This window comes from Coffea arabica, chromosome 2c (assembly GCF_036785885.1).
Source record: "Coffea arabica cultivar ET-39 chromosome 2c, Coffea Arabica ET-39 HiFi, whole genome shotgun sequence".
Classification (NCBI taxonomy): domain Eukaryota; kingdom Viridiplantae; phylum Streptophyta; class Magnoliopsida; order Gentianales; family Rubiaceae; genus Coffea; species Coffea arabica.
Window position 1 is genome coordinate 69,870,353 of NC_092312.1, and position 21,065 is coordinate 69,891,417.

A 21,065-nucleotide genomic window follows, 5' to 3' on the forward strand; every position below is an offset into this window, starting at 1 on the left:
AAGGAGTCTATACATCAGACAAACTAGGTAATAATAACAAAAAGTTAAGCTTAAGCACACAAAGATTGATCCCACAATAGATCTGTTCAACCATTGAATCATTGAACTCTTGCTGGCATATGAACATCACAAGGTCCTAAAAATTTTTAGGGATAATTTCGGAATCCTCCCTTGAGGTTTCTAACAATTTCAACAGCCTTTCTTGAGGTTTATAAAATTAGACTTAGCTCCGTTGGCAAAATTGTGGGCCCAGTTACTTACATCACAAGGGAAAAAATTACTCGTATACCCTAAGACATTATGTCTTATTAGAAACTAATATCTAACAATGAAGTAATTAGAGCACTGATTAATTATTAGTAACTAATTTATGAAAATAACTCTGATTAATTATTAGTAACTGATTTATGAAAATAACTGTTGAAAATTTCTTTAATGATGAACAATGACTTGCAATTACAAAATAATGCCAATTGATATACCAAATAGCGCTATTTTGTGACTGATAGAACTTAACAATGAATAGAAATCAGTTATACACAATGTTAGAAGAAGGGATTTGGTAGAAGAAAAATATACAGGACAAAAGAAGGTTGTTTATAAGAAAATTTTCTTTGAAACTCTTAAATTTGTGACAGTTTAAAGTAGGAATAATTGCAGAAACCTCTCCTGAGGTTTTTGACAATTGCACTCACCTCTCCTGAGATTTGGAAAATAGCACTCACCTCTCCTAATCTTAAGATTTTGATAGCAACTTCATCCTATGTTAGAAAATGTGCCATTAAAAAAGTCTTTTGGAAAGTGAGATAATAATTTTGTTTCATTTTTACCCTTTTTGCCTCTTATGAGGTAGTATTAGTAAAAGAATAAAACATATTAAGAGATGGAAACAATTAGTGAAACTCAGAGGATATATGTCCAAAGAGAACAATGACAACAGTAAAATCTGGAAGAAACAACAAATATATGTTTCGAAATATGAGGTTCCAAAGCATATAAAAAGACTGTTGATCAAGCACGAAAATTTACCTTTGATCAATGCAACAGAGTTTCTTATTATCATATTTTATAGTATATTGATCTCACACTATTTACTGTATTTCACAAACAGCTATGTTCTCTTATGATCGACACAACTATTTCATCATACTATAACTAACACCACAACTTTGTGTATTAAATTGAGATAATAAAGGATTGCTTATCTATCATCTTTTGATTGTCATAGATTTTTAACAGAAAAATTCTTAAATTTTTGCCTTGATTTCTGCTTTCTTTCTCCTTTTGTTTCATGAATGCATAAGATGAAATAAACTCAACCAAAATCACCAAAACTTATTCTTTTATGAAACCTTATTGGAGGTTTCTTTCTCCCACATTTTCTTGCTTCTGCTTCTCTTCTATGTAGTAAATATATGATTTGTATTGTCCTCTCAACTGTTGTCAATCACAAAATAGTACTATGTTGGAGCATCAAAATGGCACTATTTTGTAAGTGCACTTACAGTACCTAATCAAACAAAAAATAACTGTTAATTTTGTTTAATCAGTTATCATAGACTTGTTTATTGCCCTAATTTTTTTGCCCCAAATTTGTTTACTAACAACCTTAAACTCTTAGGGTATAGAAGTAAATTTATCCTAGCTTATGTCAACTATAGACCCTAAATTCATGCTAAGGGAGATTAGTGCTATTTTCCAAATCTCAAAAGGAGGTGAATGCAACTATCAAAAATCTCAGGGGAGGTTTCTGCAATTATCCCTTATAAGTAATTTCATGCAAGTAAAGGAAAAAGGAGGGAAAGAAAGACAAAGTTTGAATTCTGCTTTATTCCAAATTACAAAAATCATAGCAAACATCATATTAAAAGAGATGACTAGCCTATTTTGTTGAGTCTTGTGATCATTATTATAGGTTTGTTGCTTATTTGTGTTGTTTAATGTATTTAATGTGAACGTTTTGAGTAGTAAAATATGTATATTAATTGTTTCTAACTTTTAATTATTTTGATTCTTTTACTAATACAACCTATATACATGCATAAAGTGTATTTATGGAATAAAAGTTTCATCTTTTTCCTTAAAATACTTTTTTGATGTTACTTTTTCTAACTTAGACTAATTTTGTTGTAAAAACCTTAATCTCATGGGAGGTTTGTGTAATTTTGTAAATTTCAAGAGAGGCTAGTAAAATTGTCAGAAACCTTAAGAAAGGTTTCTGAAAATATTCCAAACTTTTATGCAAACAAGGATTGTAATTTTTTGCTGAAAAACTTTTACATTTTTGTTGAACACATTTTCCAATCATATTTTTACCTTACATACATTAAATCGCTACGGTACATTTCTATAAAAACTCCTAAAAGTAGCAATCCAAACAAGGTCATTGCGATTTTTTGTAGAAAATTTTTACTTTTTTAATGAACACATTTCTAAATCAGTTTTTTACCTTATACACATTAAATCGCTATAGTATATTTTGCTATAAAAATTTTTAAAAATAGCAATCCAGACGGGATTCTAGGGCCATTAACTTTAGGAGTGGATATTAATATGGCAATTAGGGGTGGACAAGAATATTCGCGAATTTGAAGATCTGATCCGATTTGAAAATTAGGATATCCGATCCGTACTATTTGACCAAATCAAAAGATGGTCGGGTACTCACTTAGATGCGAAGCAGGTTAGGGTCACATAATTAAAAATGCGTGGTAGTGCCCAAGTACTCTTTAGAAATTGCAAATTATGAAGTAGATATTATTAGTTTATAATTCTAGTGCTTCAAAATGAAAAGTTGTTGGAGTTAAATCGAAATAATAAGTTGGTAATCTCTATAGGTATTTATAATGACCACATAAAACTCTTAATAGCATCAAAATGATGCTATGATATATCAAAGTAAGAAATCAAAAGGAAAATCAGGGGAAGGATAGAGGGAGAATCAGTTGTTTATGTTTACAAAGCCAAACTTTATAATAATGCACTCATTAATATTAGTCTAAGTAATTAAGAAATCCAAATCAGGCATAAGTACAAGGAAAACAACTGTGAAAAGTTAACATTGCAGTCCGAAATTACTCTCCTTTGTATATGTTTAGGACAGATTCAGTAATGGCTACCCTTCCATTGCATCTAATCGCATCCTTATCATGCCCTAGTTAGTATAAGTGGATTTTCTAAAATCAAACTGCATTTCTTGAAAAAGAAAATCTTCAATTGGAAAAGAATACAAGATAATGAAATTCAACGAAATAAAGGGTACAGGAGAAAGAAATTTTTAACTGTCAATTTAGCTAAAGTGTATATACCCCTAGCAAACATAGCATGCTAAGCTAATAATATAATCCATCATTTAAAATTGACGGGTTCTTGATATAAGTACAAGTTTATATCTAAAATACACTTATTTGACTGCAAGTATACAGGTCAAATAGTAGTTTAGGGCATATATCAGATCAATTCCACGAGAAACAACAAATGCAAATACTAGAGATTTACTTACTCTATTATTTGGACTAACTATCAAATAAAGCAATAGAAATCACAATACTTATTAATCAACTATCTTAACTAAATGTAGAGTCCACTTATGGCACAAAAGATACAAATGAATAGATTTACCTCATATTACTACTCTTGTTTAACTAGGGATTCATTTTCATATTTACCAAAACTCATTCTCATGATGTAATGGGTTAGACTAGTTTAGTTTTCCCTATTTTCATGGTGAATAACTAGATCTACTCTTGTGTCTTTTATTGACGTGCGCGGGGTATACATATAACATTTAGCTCATCCACAATCAAGTTTTACATTTATAAACTCCTAAATACCCCACACGCGATTTATCGCAAATATACGAATCGTGAACGAGTATAGGGTATTAAGGGTCGATCCCCCAGGGAAAATTGCAACTATCGGTGTTTTTTGAATTCCTTTATTATCTAAACTACCATAAACATAAAATTAATGAAAATAACACTAGAAAGCTCCTAGAGATATGGAATTCCTTACTATACTTGCAAATGAGATTATCGGTTAAGTGAATCCTATTATCTTGGCTAGTTATGGCGTAATTTTCTAATGTATATAAAACTTACTCTCGTAGTGAATCAACTATACTTGTAGCTAAGCCATACCTACTTTCGTGGTTATGAAATTAACTACAAGGTCATTTTTTCTATGAAATTACATGAAACAAGTCACTTAAGCAACAAATGTGCATCTCTACTCTCGTGAATGTACTCCCTAGGTTTATCACTTCCTTGAACTAGTGTTAAATTCCAATTCCATTACAAACTTAACACCTTTAGATAATCACAATTAATGGCCGGTTAATCATGATTAGGAGAGCAAAAGTGATAAATAACTTGTTTAAAATAATATCATCATATAACCAAATAAACATCACTAACAAGATATAGTAAGTTCAACCATAACTCTAGGCATAAATTTTAACTAAACATGAAAATAAGATCCAAACTTGTATTATAGTTAAACATGAAATCAAATACAAAAGAGAAAATGAGAGAAGTCACCCTTGTCACATGAGCTTCAAACTCTCCATCTTTACTCCTCCAATGTTCATCCAAATCTAACTACAAATACAAGAAGGAAACACTATACTAACTAATCTATACTACCCTAACTAATGAACTAAGGAAACTCTAGTAAAAGTTACATTTTTGGTGAGTTTCTCTAGCCTTCCAAAATTGTTAAAATATCCTCAAAGGGCTTCTATATATAGAGGATTCAAGAGCCAAATGAGTTGTTTCTAGTTGTCATTTTTGACTCTTAAAACTCTCTAAGTTTGCTTCTCAAAGTTTCCATACTCATCTGATCATTTCCATACTCATGTATAAAATTATTTTATACATACAAAACATCAAAAACAACTCACAAATATACATACAAAATTTTTAATGTATAATGCTATAGTAAAATATTTCAAAAATATCCCCAAAAACAGTTAATCCAAACCATGTCACTTGTTAGACTTGTACGGGTGTTTAGTATCTGTTTAGGTGGGCGAAACCTTCACAGGACTCACCAATTTTGAGTTTTTAAATATTAAAAAGCATAAAAAATGTGTTAATTTTAAAAAAATTACAGTCAATATATTATATACATGTACACAAATATGCGTACACACATATTATAGACACGCACACATGCACCACTATACACTACTAATAAATACAAAAAATTTGATAAAACTAAGAAATAAAATATAACTAAATATTATTCTCTAACGAGTACAATCTTATCAGAATCAGCACAACCACAAATGTTTCAAACAAATACAAATCACAACAAGTATCAATATGGAATGGTAATTTAAACTCACAATCAAATAAAATATAACAAACTTACGCGATAAAATCAAGGACGACAAACTTAGACAATAAACTTAATATCCTGAATTTTATTCTATTTTTACTAGGAATTATGACCATTGAAGTGTCCAAATTAAGACTAATGCTCAATTGCTCAAACCTGCAGCTTATGTTCCGTTCAAAACAAAATAAAAAAAGGATCAAGGTCTAAAGTCTAACCCTACATTAGTCATCTAATCATATTAGCAGAGAATAATCATATCTTGATATCAATGGAAAAGGAAGAAATGTATGTTTGAAAGAAAATTAGGTCTCAATTAAGACTTAAAAAAAAAGGCCAAAATGGCCCAAATGTCCAGGCGCTTCCTCTACAGTCAAGGAGGAACACCCAACAAGACTTATAGCACAAGCAATTGCCTTGGGCCATTTGAAGAATGCCCCACTCCAGGGCTCACCCCAATAATGCATTTTAAAATGCTAATCCGGATAAATTACAAGCTTGTCCAGTTTAACGCACCTTTGCTTTGCTTTCAAGAGCCATAAGCTTTGACGGAACAATGATCCATGTACTGTCATAGGGCACTCAATTTTCAAGAACTCAGTGTTTGACGAACGATGAATTCACTGTCACTGGCGCATCTCAATTGAATCCTGTACCATCTTTTGGAAAATGCTTCAATATGTTGCTTGCAGAGCCATACACGAGCTAAAAGGAGCTGAGTACTTGGGTTTTGAGCTCGATTTGATTATTTAATGAGCCCGACTTGAGCTTGACCAATATATCAAATGAGTCTGAAATTGTGTTTGAGTTTGACTGATAAAAAAAAATTTCTGTGTTCAAGTCCAAACTCGAATTTGAAAAGGCTCAAATAAACCTGAAAGTTCTACACAAAATTTCAACCTAACGAGTCCATTTTAATGAACCTACTGAATAGGTAAAATACCAAATAAAAGAAGGTACTTACATGCTTAATACAATATATTTTCTAAACAACGACAATCTAACTGTACATAATTACCAAAGTAAATTAGATATACTAACTCCATCACATGTATAAACGACAGCTGAGTCAAGCCTGTCTATTTACTAAACGAGCTTAATTTTATGTTCAAACTTGACTCATTTAATTAAACAAATAAACCAAGCTCCAGTGAGGTTTCTCTCCATTCTTCACCTGTATTTATGGTAAGAAACCAGGCTGAAATAGTAAGAAATAAACCAGGCCGAATAGTTGCTAATTATAAACAATTACAGCTGAGCTTGCAAATAGTTTGGTTCCTTTTAAGAGCTCTAGTTGCCTCCTTCAGTTCCCAAAGTCAGTACAGCTACTCTTGTGAAGCAAAACCGCGACGCGTTTAGTGTTCAAATACCATTGTCCAAGCGGCCGGGAGCGTACGAGCCCAATGCTCCAATAGTCTTGGGTGCATGTCAGTTGAAGCATCAGATATTTGAGTATGATCTGTCTAGGTCTCGGTTGGGTTTAAGGTTGACCCTAAAGGCTGATTCCACTACCTGTGACAAGCTCAAATTCGACCCTACGCCATAAGTTGGATAACGACCAGAATTCTGATTTGATCATTTTGCCTGCCATGGATATACGAACGACCCTATTTGTTTCTCTTTGTGGTTCTTGTTTTGTGCTTTGTGGTATTATTAGATTTTTTCCTTTTCATAATGAAGTCTTTACGATTACCTACCTATGAACATATGTATTACCTAGCTATGAAAATGTGGAAATATTTGGCTTATTTGGATAAGGTGTTGGTCTATCATGACAACAAAAAAAAAGCACACAGGTTGAGGATCTTGATGTCCACTTCGTTCCGAAGAGAACTATAAGTGAATAAGTTATCATAAATGAACAAACTACAACTATATATAGTAATCTTAACCACAAAGATAATAAACTAACATAGTAATTTTTTCTTATTGAATGAGATACTCGCATATGAGTATGCAAATATATCTCAGATAGATGCACACAACGATAATCATATAACAGCCAGAAAGTTGCATACTAGATTTGCAACCATATAACAGCCAGAAGGTTGCATTACCATTTTTTCCCTTGAAACCTTACATTGCATCCACCCAAGGATCACGATTCCACAGGACTGCAATGGGGCTTCTCACAATATGCTGCTGCCCATCAGTCCATTCCAGATACCCAAAAGCAGAAGTAGTGTTGCCTATTGTCTCAATTGCAGCACTCGTAAAGGTGACTTGGTAGGACAAGGTGTCGCTGTATTGGTCGAACGCCAGCTTATCTGGCGTCACTTTGACCTCCACAAACTCAGGAGGAATCCCTGTGACAGTATACACTGCGGCTGCTGTGCTCTCGACTTTTCTAACCCTTCTTGTATGCGTAACTACGGTTCTCTGACGACTGAAAACCACAGAGAAAGAGGGATAGTTGACGTCTCCAGGTGTAATCCCTGGACGGCAGCTCTCCGGATTCGAAACAAAGACTGCAATTCTAGTCTGAGTATACCCAATAGAACACAAGAACTGCACGTAATCGCTAGTTCCCATGTCGTAAACCAAGCCCGGATTAAGGGCCTTGTTAGGATCCACATGACCCGAGCCGTGAGCAAATGGGGTGGATGCTACACCAGTGGCAAGGTCCACAATGTTACTCCCATTGTTGTCGACATTATAGGCAGTGGTCATAATAGCTGATTTTATCGCTGCCGGAGACCAGTAGGGACGAGCTTTGCGAAGCAGAGCTGCTATTCCACTGACGTGAGGGCATGCCATGGAGGTGCCGGATATAATATTGAAATCCACTCTTCTCTTATCTATGTTGCCGTCAAAACGGGATGGATTAGCAAACTTGGACCAGGCGGCTAAGATATTCACTCCAGGAGCAATAACATCCGGTTTTAAAATCTCCGGTGTAATAACATTTGGACCACGGCTGGAGAATACCCCCACCCGTGGCGCCGATGGTGTTATCCACACCACCGTTCCTCTGAAGATAATTGTAGCCGTCGGTGCTAATTGGGACCTGACGTAGTTCTTAATTATGTTGCCGTTTGTTACCCCCACCATGGTGGCTGGAATTAGATGGGCTTCCGACTTGAGTTCCTCCACTTGTTCCTCAGTGTTGGCGAGTATCATCCCCACGCCACCGGCGAGGTGGACTGCATATCCTTTGGCAACTCCCCCAGTATTACCCCCAACGTCGCACACCACAATCTTTCCCGTGACCATGGAAGGAACGAGTTCTCCTTGGCGACAGAATCTGTTTCCAGCACCTGAGGCGTAAACCAGGGGAAGCAGAGCATTCACTAGAGGGTTGCCATGGTACAGAGACACACCTTGTAAAATGCTTCCGTCGCCAAGAACAACATCCGTTGGAAACTCCCGATCGATGGTGGATGCACCAACAGAAAGAATCCAAGGTGCAATATTGGCGACAGTCCCGTAGCTAGGACCAGAATTTCCCGCTGAAGCAGAAGTAAGAATTCCGCGCTCTGCAGCATGAAATGCAGCAATTGCAATTGGATCCTCGTAATAATGCCTAGCTGGGCTTCTGCCGAGGGACAACGAAAGCACATGAACTCCATCTGATATAGCTTGATTCATGGCTGCTAATATATCCGAATCGAAACATCCACCTCCCCAACAGACTTTGTATGCTGCAATCCTGGCCTTAATCGCCACTCCTTTGGCTTCGCCTGTAGCATATTCATAGAAACCTGCACTCCTGACCACCGACCCAGCTGCTGTAGACGCCGTATGCGTTCCGTGACCGTCGTCATCCGTAGGCGACCTAGATTCTCCCATCTCCTCTAAGGACCTTCTCATGGATTCCTCGTATCCTCCGTAATAAGATCTGGCACCAATGAGTTTTCTGTTGCATGAACCTGAGGGAAAGTCCAACGCTGTTTCGCATCCTCCTCTCCAGCTTGATGGAACAGGAGAAAGGCCTGCATCGGAGAAGCTAGGATGGTCAGGCCGAATGCCGGAGTCAAGGATGCCGATGATGATGTCCTCACCATAGTTGGTGTTGGGCCAGATGCCCCAGGAGTCAGCTAGGCCTAGGAATTGAAGGCTGCGGGTGGTTTGAAGCTGGGAGATGCTGTCTGGGATGACAGACAGAATTCCGGGTTGATGACGGAGCTCTTCAGCCTGGGAGGCGCTAAGGCGGGCGGCAAAGCCATGGATAGCGTGCTCGTAGGAATAGAGGAGTTTGGTCTTGGGAAGGTCATAATACACGTTACTTGGACTCTGGTATGGAAGTACCGTGGACAATGGTTCAGCAGGGCAAACTAAAGAGTAGGAGTAATATGTGTCAAGATCAGTGGATAGAGGAGAGAGGGACTGGAGAATAGAGGAGTACCAGTCATGGTGGGAGGTGTTAACGGGTGGCTTTACGGACTCGGAGACGTAAACAATGTAGGTTTTATAACCGTAGTCGGAAGAGGCAGCAACTATCCTTGCATGGATGCAAAAGAGGAAGATAAGGAGAGATAAGAAAGCTAGAGAAGACACGGCAGCCATTGGAGACCGTGGGGTTGAGGAGAGTAAGAAAATGCGTGCAAATTAATCAGGCTCCTGATTGAACATATAAGAAATTATGAGATGATGATGATCTGTACTCGGTATCTGTATGATTGGTTGGTCTTGCTGGGACACGTCGTAAAATTTTGCTGGTTATGCTGGTCTTCTGAGTCTTTTTCACATTTAACAAAGCTTAGACAGGCCAAGAAACTTGTGAAACTTTTGCAATGGGAAAATTATTTCAAAGGTTGAGCAGCTTTCAGAGACCATTAATGATGGCTTGGTGCATAGTACTACTATTTAATCGTTTTGAAGCTGTCATATCATATACCAGTAGAATACAGAAAGAGTTGATCACTAGTTTTAAAACTCCCCATTTTACCGAAGAAGATCTCGATATTTGATGCTTAATATTACTGTCATCCAATTATGAATAACTATAATGGAGGAGCAATAGAACATTATGCACCGTTGGATTGAAGGAATGGGAAGGGAAGGGAAGGAAAGGAGAAGACCCTCATGGAAAAAGAAAGAAACGAGAGTAGAGGGAATCTGAATCCTTCCATTTTGTTTGGATTACGGAAGAAAAGGAAAGTAAATTATCACGCATCAATTAAGATTTTATTCATAATTTAAAAGTTTAATTTGTAAATACATAGTAGGTTTTTTTTAAAAAAATATTAATTTTTTCGTTAATTTTGGTGTGATCTCTCTCTATTTTCGCCCACTTTTGGAGGACAAGAAGATTGACAAAAAATAATTAAATCTTATTCCTCCCTTTTCCTCCCAATCCTTGCCTTTCCCTCCTCAAAAACCAAACCAAATGCCAAAAATTTTATCCCTTCATTTCCTTTCCCTTCCTTGCCATTCCCTCAAAACAAACAGTGCCTTAATCAACAGTTTATGTGTATATTCCCAAAAAAAGGTGTTAAATGTAAAAGATTCTATTACACTAGTTGCATTTTGCATCCTAAACTATTTTAAGAGGTACTTTACACCCTTAGTCAATAAGAAAATTTACTTCATCTGAAATAATTGATAAAACAACCAATCTATCCTCCATTAAAAATTTGTAAAAGACAAAAATGCCCTTTCATTTTAAATGAATTAATTTTCACTTCATAATAAAATTCTAATTGCAAACATATATATGATCACTTCATACTAAAATTCTAATTAAAACAAGCAAAATAGGGGAAAAAAGAAAAAAGGGAATAAATTCAATTCAATAATCTCAACGACCCTATTTTAATACATAAGTCAAGTTAGCCTAGGTAAGAAAAGATTGTGATTAAGGAAAAGTAAATAATTGAGGTGTTTTATTGAAACTTCTAAGTCCAATATTTTGTTTACTAATATGTGGGTTTTAATTTTGGTTTGGTATTGAATCTTTATTGCAATTATTGTGTTAAATTCATATGATAAATTTTGGGTTCTACGCTAGTTTTATTCTTGTGAAGATGTTAAGTGAAATTTTGCTGATTATATGAAGTTATAGCATTATAATGTGTTGGAAAAAAATTATGAGATTTTAAAAATTACAGCAGTTATCATTCCCATTTTGACCCACTAATCTTAAATCTCATTCGAAGTGATGCAATATATTTTTTATGTGTTAACAATTAGACCTTTTTTATAAAATGAGTATTAGTCTGTTTAAAGTAGTAATCTTTCCCATCAAAATGGTATTTCTGCCTCTTAAGTTTTTAATGAAGGATAAATTGGTCATTTCATCAATTACTTAAATGAAATTAATTTTCATGTTATTTTTTAGTTGACCAAGGGTGCAATATGCATATTGAAATACTTTAGAGTGTAAAGTGCAACTACTGTAACAGTTTTTAGGAGTTTTCTGCATCCAAGCCCAAAAAAAAAAAAAGTACATTGTTTGAGATGCAAAAAAAAAAAAAAAAAAAAAAAGTGTTGAAGAAGAAATTAACTTATGAAGCTATTCCCCTCGTATTCCCCAAGATATTGACTTCAAATTCTTAGGAGATCGTATTTATCCATAAAAAAAATTCCAAATTTATCTACAGAAACCCAATTTGCATTTCAAAAAATTGCAAATTATATAGCCTGTGGTGGAGAATAAAGCTTTTTATCAGGATGGCAAGATTGGACAGAAGAGGAAGATCACACTCTGGTACATGGCGAGGAGAGAGGAAAGAGGTTGAATTGTTTGTTATACTCTTATTCCAACATTTCCCCAAAGTGTTTTAATTTGTTGGGTCTTTTTCCGTCTGCCCTTAGTGGTTAACGGCTGAATGGTCCAAAGGAATTGTACAAATTTTGGACTCTTAATTATTAGGCTTAAAAACATATTGCCCCCTGTAATTAGAGATTGGTTTCAGTTCATCCCCGTATTCATGAGATAAACAAAATACCCCTTTAAGTTGCAATTCCTATTCGCCTTTTAACGGACTTAAACTAACTGACATCAAATTTTAACAATTAAAATCTAAAGACAAATTTACCCTTATAATTGGAGGTAGACAGTGACTTTATTTTAAGCAGTGGCTTGTGCTTATTAATTATATACTCCCTTCAACTTATTTTACTTGTCATGACCAACTTTATACATAATTTCAAAAACCTAAATTTTGACCAACTATTAGATAACTTTTTCCATCATTGCTCCTTAATTTAAATTCAAATTTTGTTAGTTGTTTCTGAATCTTTGAATTTTACATTAGTTAGTTAGAACATTTAATGTTGAAACATAACTTTAATGTTCTTTTTGTAAATTGAATGAAGGGTAAAATAGGAGGTAAATGCTTTTTCATTACCCTTTTAGGACCATGACAAATAATTTGGGACAAGCCAATAGAAATCAAGACAAATAAAATGGGACCGAGGGAGTATTATATGAAAGAAACAGCTTCTTGTTCCTCATTTCTTAACCGAAAATACAACTGCTCCAAGAAAAACTTTATCTATTTCAAAATTAATGCAATAAAAGTGAATTACAGCCAGAACATTTCATAGAGCTAGAGAAGCAAATAATTAATATTTCTCTATTATTAGGAAATAAGACACCTCCAAACATGAGATGATACACATCACTCCTATTACCAAGCAATACATAGCACTCATTTCAGATTGAACCACAATCTAATAGTTAAGCAAACAATTCACCAAATTTCTTAGCATAACAAGACTAATTCTAAGCACAAAAGGATACATATCATTCCCAGCTGAAGAAAAGATACCTACCTCCCCTATTTGAGAAACCTTAAATGGCAACCCAAATTTCCCTCCATTGGGTGGGTATATTTGGTATACTAATTTATCTATTGGCACTAAAACACTACAATATAAAAGGCTAAAAGATTTTCATGCGTAACTGTAAACTGTATCGTTCCTGATATATGAAAATCTCAATGTTTGCTCAAAAAAAAAAAACAAAAAACTATGACTAGAACAGCATTTTTTATGGTTTGGACCAGATCATAAGTCTCACATTTTGCTTCTGCTGTCTTTACTCTGTGGATTTTGCACATCACGGAGCCCACCAAGTGGAAATTGAAACCAAAACGTGTAACACGTGGACAGGGACATGCTAGATAGGGAAAGAAGAAAATTGGTCTTACGTTAGGCTAGTGATGTTGCTATCAATGTAGGGATGTAATCGAGCCGAGTCGAGCTCGAGTATCACTATACTCGAGCTCGACTCGACTCATACACACAGAGGCTCGAGCTCGACTCGAGCTCGATCGAGCCAAGAAAATCGATACTCGAAGATCGACTCGAAGAATTTCCTCAGGCTCGAGACTCGACTCGATAAGGCTCGATCTTTAATCGAGCCTTATCAAGTCGAGTCTTATCAAGCTTTTTGACTCGATTTGACGAAAAAAACAGATCAAAGGTGATGTTTTGGGAAGATTCAAAGGCAAGCAAGTAGCTATCAGCTGGAGTAAATGAGGCATAAAATCCATGATTCATCAATACAAATACAACTAAAATTATCCACATTCTACCTCCCACAGTTAGCATCTTTAACACCCCTAAAAATCAGATTCACCACAAAGAAGAATAGAGAAGAAAAAAGGGAAATTCCCACTTGCTGGATTGCTTGACATGAAACTTTCAAATTCAGCAATTACCCACCATCGGTAGGTGCCCACAAGAGCAGAAAATATGGATGATTCTAATTCCTCGGATCATAGTTCCTAAGTGTGCTGCAAAAGTACCCAAACTAACCAAAATTCCCCACAAAATTTCAAAACTCAGCAAAACATGAGCTGAGCCACCAAATTGAGAGACAAACAATTATCTCAAACAGCCACAATATCCCAACTACCACAAGCTCAAATCCGAATTTGGGCAAATTCATCACACCTAGTTGGTCAAATCATAACACAAAGGATTTTGAAGTCAGTCTTAGCTATATTTTTGCACACCATTATCCTAAGTCTGATTTTTTTAAGAGCACAAATTAAAATTATTTACATAAATATTGCACGATTCCTAAATCTGCATCAGGTATTTGGCGCTTCTTGAGCGCCCACAGAATTGAAGTACTTAGAAATCCGCAGATGCCTCATATGACGCATACTATTACTAGCAAATCTCTGGGTCTTTGATGGATTTCCGCCGAACTCACGGGCTCCTATCAGCGTTGGACTGATAGGAGCTGCTCCCCACGAGCACAGATACAAGAGATTTGTCTCTTTATTTCAAGTTCTCGTTTAGGCATTTCTTCAAACAGTAGAAGGGCATACGAAAATTCTAAAGATCCCCATCAAATTCCAACGAAAGAAAGACCCAAAACTTGTAATCAAAATACGATTTCGGTCCAACAAAGGCCAAAGAGTATACTCAGCCATGAAAATTGTAAATAACTCCAGATTAAAAAAATTCAAGAAGAAACTAGCAAAAGATGGTTCCAGAAAATATCAAATTGAAATTCAAGTTGGAAAGCAAAGAATAGCTCACGGGGCGTTTTAAATGAAGAATTGGATAACCGTGGCGGTATGGGCAAACTCCGACGACCCAGCAGTGGCGGCTGCTCCTCCTCTGTTTCCCGTCGGTTCTTTTTTTTTATTATTATTTTTTTTTGGCCGAGAGTAATAGGATAATGGCAGATGGATTGAAATCTCTGGGTCTCTGAGAGATTTCGTCCCCTTATCAATTCAGGATAACAAGTTTCCTAGTCGATCTTGGCCCATTTTAATGCCAGAGACACAGAGCCAAAAACAGAGGAGCACTTACCTAAGTGAGCCAGAGATGAGCAGTGATGAACCAGCGATGAACTAGTGAGATCTTGGTGCTTCGTCTTCGACACTCGGCAGCGATGAACCAGCACGGCAGGACACAGCCGACAGGAGACGTAGAGCGCGGCGGACTGGCGGAGGCTGGAGAGGCAGAGAGCAGCTTCGATTTGGAGCGATGAACCAGCACGGCAGGACACAGCCGACAGGAGACGTAGAGCGCGGCGGACTGGCGGAGGCCGGAGAGGCAGAGAGCAGCTTCGATTTGGGACTTGGGACTTGTTAAGGCGATGGCGATGGCGATGGAGTCTCACAGATGCGGCGAGCAACGGCGTCGGCGACGAACGGAGTGAGGGTGTAGATCTAAATCAGTCAGAGTCAGCTGCCGGCTGGTAAACTGAATTTTTTTGCTAGGCTTTCTTCGAACAGAGAAGAAAGTCGCACAGTCGGCACAGAGAAGGAAGAAATGTATATTATTTAAATTATAAATATTTATTTAATTAACTCCGGCTCGTCGAGTTACTCGACGAGCCACGAGCCGGGATAATACGGCTCGAAACTCGACTCGATTGGAAGTCGAGTTACTCGAAACTCGACTCGAACTCGATCAACCCGAGTTCGAGTCGAGCTGTTGACCGAGCTACTCGCGAGCTACTCGCAAGTAGCTCGGCTCGCGAACATCTCTATATCAATGTATGGATTGGTAGTTTTGGAGAACAAAAATTTTTTTAATTTTTTAACCATATTTTTTTAGACACATTTTTAAATCATTTTTTTATCTCGTTCCATCTAAAAAAACTCACTACATTCGATCAAGAATCCCTAAAAGATGCGATCCAAACTGGTTCAATCAATATAATACTATTGAGTCATTAAATACAACAATAGGACCAAGCCAAGCAAAACCACACTAGCCATCTAAACTAGACAGGACGAGTTCCATAAAAGTTAGCCCTCTAAATTGTTGGACACTTGAGCGGTACTTCTTTTGCTTTTATTTTAGAAAGAGTCCACCTACAAAATCGAAGTGATAGACAGAAATATACAAATATATGAGAATCTCTAAAATCAAGAAGGTGAGTTGTCTTTTAATTTGTTTCTGTCACTTCAATCATATGTTACTTAATAAAGAATTTTTCTATTAGAAAGAGTCCAGTTGAAAAATCGCGACATTCTTAAACGAATTAATAAATGAAATTTGGTATTTAATAAACGAATTAATTGCATATTGACTCCTTGCATTGTGGAAGTTCCCACCTCCGAATTAATGCGTTTTAATCCCTTAAATATTAAAAAGCACCTCATTGTGATCCCAACTCTTATTTTTTACCACTTTTTAGTCTAAGTAAACCACATGCATCTTATGATGCTAATTTCAATGGTAGAAAACGTAGAACATGCCATTCTTGACGCCTAAGTCTTTTACTTATAACCTTTATGGGCTTGGGTAGGGGAGATTTTCCTTTTAGGGATAATACCAGAGAATTGGACTAAACTCCTCTTCATTGCATTGAAAAGAATTTACTCTATTGTACTTCAATAAAATTAACTCTATAATTATTTTTGAAAGTCAACACCGTCCATACATAAAATTTCATATGAAATTAAATAAAATTTGCCCTCTAATTAATCATTACAAATTTGTTACAATTTTGACTCGTTTTTTACCATTTAAATGTTTCGTAAAAATTGAATGCCAAAGTATCTGCAAAAGAATATCATTTTTTAATATGTTGATTTAAAGATAAAAAAAAAGTAATGACATAATTGGATAAATTTGTGGATTTTTAAATTTTTAATTATAAGCATATGGAGAAATCAATAAAGAGAAATCCAATAGAGAGGATTGGCCTATTTTTTAAAAGCTAATTTTTCAAATATAATGTTACAGTAATGCATAAATAAAAACAATTTCAAAAACACTCTATCCATACAACATATCAAAATCAACTCACAAATATACAAAAATAATTAAAAAATAAATTTTACAATATCTTCCACCTATCACCACCACCACCCGCCACTGCCACCAACCTTCCTCCTTCCCTCCTTTTCCTCCCCTCTCTTCCTTCTCCCTCTCCTGCCCTCTTCCTTTGTCCTCTCCTTCCCCTTACCCTCTTTTCCTTTCCTCTCCTTCCCCGCCAATCCCCGCCCCTCTCATCCGATATAGTCTCGACCAAATTGAGGCTAGATTGCGACAAAAAGGCAGCAACCTAGTCGAGGCCAAATCAGGGGTAGGGAGAGAGGGAAGGGGGTGGAAAGTCTTGGGAAAGGGGAGGGGAGAAGGAAGAGGGAAGGAGAGAGAGAAGGAAGAGAGAGAGGAGGAGGAGGAAGAGGAGGGGGAGGAGAACAGAGTAGGGAGGGGTTGGTGGTTGGGATGGTAGTGTTAATTTTTAAAAAGTATCCTAAATTTTTTTTTATTTTAAAAGGTACCCCAGAATATATCCAAAATATATTCCAAAAATCCTTCCATAAACACCACAAAAAACATTCATAGTGAAAGTTTTTCATATACACTGTTACAGTAAAATATTTTAAAAACACTCTTAAAAACAGTTAATCTAAATGGATAAGTTTTGAATGAAAACTATAAACCACTCTTTTGCTCAAAGGAAAAAAAAAAAACTCATCCGTCACTTTTTTTCACTAGCAGAACTATTACTACGACCTATATAACCATCTCTAGTACTGCCACCACAACTACAGAAATATACCTTTTAAAAATAAAAAAAAAATTACTTATAAAGAAATACACTAGCACCAAAACAATTTTATCTACTCAAAAACCAACTCCTAGTACACCTTCCTTTTGTCCAACCTCTTTTTTCATACCCATGACCCAAGCCCACAAATTGGGGATAATATCAAAGACCTACCGTGAGATTTCTCATAATATAACTTACACCCTCGAAGTTTAGAATTATCATATACCTTTCTTACTTTTATTACAGTGTAACAAAACCTTAAAAACATCAAAATTTTGAATGGAAACCCTAAACTACTCTTTTGTCCCAAAAAAAAAAAAAAAATACTCCCATACCACTTTGTTTACTTGAAGAACTACCACTACTTTCAAAACCATCTTTCATACTGTCACCACGAATATAAAACTATAGCTTCTAAAAATAAAACCAAAAGAATTGTACTTACAATTAAATACACTAGCTCCAATCCTTTTTTGTTTTTGGCTCAAAACCAACTCCTATACACATTTTTTCCCAACCTCTGTTTCAACCCATGACAAAGAAGATGGTTTTGTATTATAGTTTAGTTAATTTTGGATGAGAAAAATGCTTCCAAATTTGAAATAATTTGCTAATTATGTGAGAATAATGCATCATTGAATTATTACAGGTAAAATGTGGCCACATGGCATACTCCATTTGGGACTTGGCGTGCATATGGAAAAGGGGCAATTTTAGAAGCCTCCCTTGAGGTTTCTCATAATATCATTTAGCACCTCTAAGGTTTCTAAAATTTAACTTACCTCTCTTTTATTAAAATGTTTTGTAACATTTCAACCTCTTCTGGGGAAAAGCAAGAAAGATAAAACTTTCCTTCCAATACTACCCACATGTTATCATATTTATGATACTTACATCAACAATAAAAAATTAAAATAAGGCTAAAAAATAAAGCTGAAAATATCTAGAATTGCATATGTTCTTTTCATAGGGAGAAAAAGAAAATAAGCATAGGCAACGTTTCGATATTTGGTCATGAGATAATTTTTTATTAATTTTTTCAATGCTGGCTTATTTATAATTTTTTTTCTATAATTATGCTTTACATGCAAATCGCTTGTGTAAAAAAGATAATTTTAATTTGAAATAGAACTTGAATTACATCATGTATTAAAACATATTTCCTAAAAACATTGCTTCACTTCCTTAAATCCATCTTGGAAAGTTTTTCAAGGTGTAATTACTTATCAAAATCCTTTGAAGCGATTGACGTTACTAATTTTAACTTAACCACCACCTTTGCTGCCTTACTACCATCTCAACATAGAGATATATGGAGACTAATATTGGATAGTCATTTGGTTATTTTTGTTTATATTTTGTGGGTTAAAAATTCTCTTTTAATTTTGAATTTTTTGTTAAATAATTTAAAAATATGACAGGTGTCGATCCTGTGCAATAGTAAAAACCTACTTAAGAAAAATAGAAATTTTGCATATAGTGGTGAACAGGATTGAATCCACAGGAATTGGGAAAAATTCGTTTATTCTGGAGCATAGAGTAAGGGCGATTTTTATAAAAATGAGAATAATTAAATAACTCAAATAAAAAGACTAAATGACAATTTATTACAATTAAATCGATAATAAATAAACTCTAGTTAAGAAATAACTTCAAAGATGGTTTATTCAATTGATCATTGAGCAATAATAATTCCATTTATTCAGTGATAAACAAGTTATAACTGTCAAATAAGCGATGGTGATTAAGGTATGACCGTTAACCACTACCCCAATCAAGAAACAACTCTAAGTACGATTTTAGAATTCAATTTCTCAATTGCCTTAAGAATTAGAGAAATCATGTTCTAACCAAATAACACGCTATGAGGGTTATTTTAAATTAGTCCATATGTTCCCTTGACACAAACCCAATCATATCAGTTATTACTATTTTGAAGTAATTAAACAATTACGGATTTAATTGCTCTAATTGGTTCTAGGTTATTTGATTAATTCAAATACCGGCCTCCAGATATCAAATAATGTAATAATCATAAGAAATTAAATCAGGAAATATATGGATACCAATAAATAAAAGAAACAAATATAGTCAATTTGATTTTACAATTTTAGTTAAACCAAATCTTTTGTTGTTCCTTGACTATAATGAAAAGCTTAATTCATCTTCATTGAAGAAATCACATGCAAAATAGTTGAGTTGATCGCCAAGCCATTCTTCGATTATCAAATAAAGAGTCAAGAGGAAAAAGGTAAAAGAGAACGTCGTTCCCGTTCCTCTCCCAACCGTAAGATACCAACTGAATTGTTTCTTGCTTCGTTTTATACTCCTACTCTAATTACTTTCCTAAACGAAATCAAATTCCCGATTGGCCAATGATTATTTCCAAAAAGTCAAGATAGATAGATTAGACTAATATCTTATTAAAAGTGAAAGACTATTCATTCGGTGAGGAAAATCTGATCCTCATGACTTTGATTTAGAATTGGAGATCTTCTTACGTGCCAAATTCCGAGCTTCCCGGACATGCAGGGTAATACAGGGAGTCATGGACATTTACATGGCCGCGCTAAACAATATAAAAGTCCAGTGAAAATCACATCTTTAATTCTTTTTTGTTCCAAATCCCTACAACCAACGCCAATTATCAATATATGAGTAGAATCTACCAATTAACATAATATTTGATAAAAATCAAGGAGAAAACAATCATAAATTTAATAACAAAAATGCAACCTAACAGAATGCAGGGGTAGTGCCATCGATTTTTTATCATTGCAAGGGATATCTAACCTTGTGAAACTGATAAAGGAGGTAAGATTTCAAAAACTTTAGGGATATTAAGTGATATTAGAAGAAACCTCAGGGAAGGTTTCCAAAATTACCCCTATGGAAAAATGGCCTAACTAATAAACAAAGAAAATGCTTATGATCCAGTTTGCTAGTTCTGAACTTCTGATGGCAAAGAATGGAGAAATGTCAAGCAAAGTTGAGTATTGGGCTCCTAAGCCTGCAAGCCGATGGTCTATTATTTTTGGGGAGCACCCAGTCCACCTGATTTAACCCAATCAGACACCGAAAGAAAATGGTGGCCTGATTGTCTTTCCCTAATGAGAAGCCTGGAACAAGAATGTGTTGGCCCGGTTAACTTTCAAATCGCTGGTCAATTTGCCTTCACTCCTGAAGCTTCACATTTCACAGGGAAGAACGTATGCTCCATCCATTCTGCATGGGAAAGCCACATCGCTGATCTCAAGCCCAATTGGAAACTTATATTGATTATTTTTCTGGTTTTTGTTTTTTTTTT

At 35.3% G+C, this 21,065-nt stretch overlaps 1 protein-coding gene across 2 annotated transcripts; it reads right to left on the reverse strand.

The window, feature by feature from the left end:
* Positions 1-7,134: 7,134 nt before the first annotated feature.
* Positions 7,135-15,680, reverse strand: LOC113724593 (subtilisin-like protease SBT1.4). Of its 2 annotated transcripts, XM_072076268.1 has the most exons (2): positions 9,683-9,808; positions 7,135-9,611 (listed from the first exon to the last, which is right to left on the reverse strand). In XM_072076268.1, exons 1-2 carry the CDS (start codon positions 9,687-9,689, stop codon positions 7,414-7,416), a joined length of 2,205 nt encoding a protein of 734 aa, XP_071932369.1. In that variant the 5' UTR covers positions 9,690-9,808; the 3' UTR covers positions 7,135-7,413. The 2 variants fall into 2 exon arrangements, with proteins under 2 accessions (XP_071932369.1, XP_071932368.1); XM_072076267.1 differs by having other exon boundaries at positions 7,135-15,680.
* Between the last annotated feature and the right edge of the window lie 5,385 nt (positions 15,681-21,065).

What these genes read in the sequence shown, in the direction of transcription:
- LOC113724593 (XM_072076267.1), bottom strand. Translation starts at nt 9,843, where the DNA reads ATGGCTGCCGTGTCTTCTCTAGCTTTCTTATCTCTCCTTATCTTCCTC.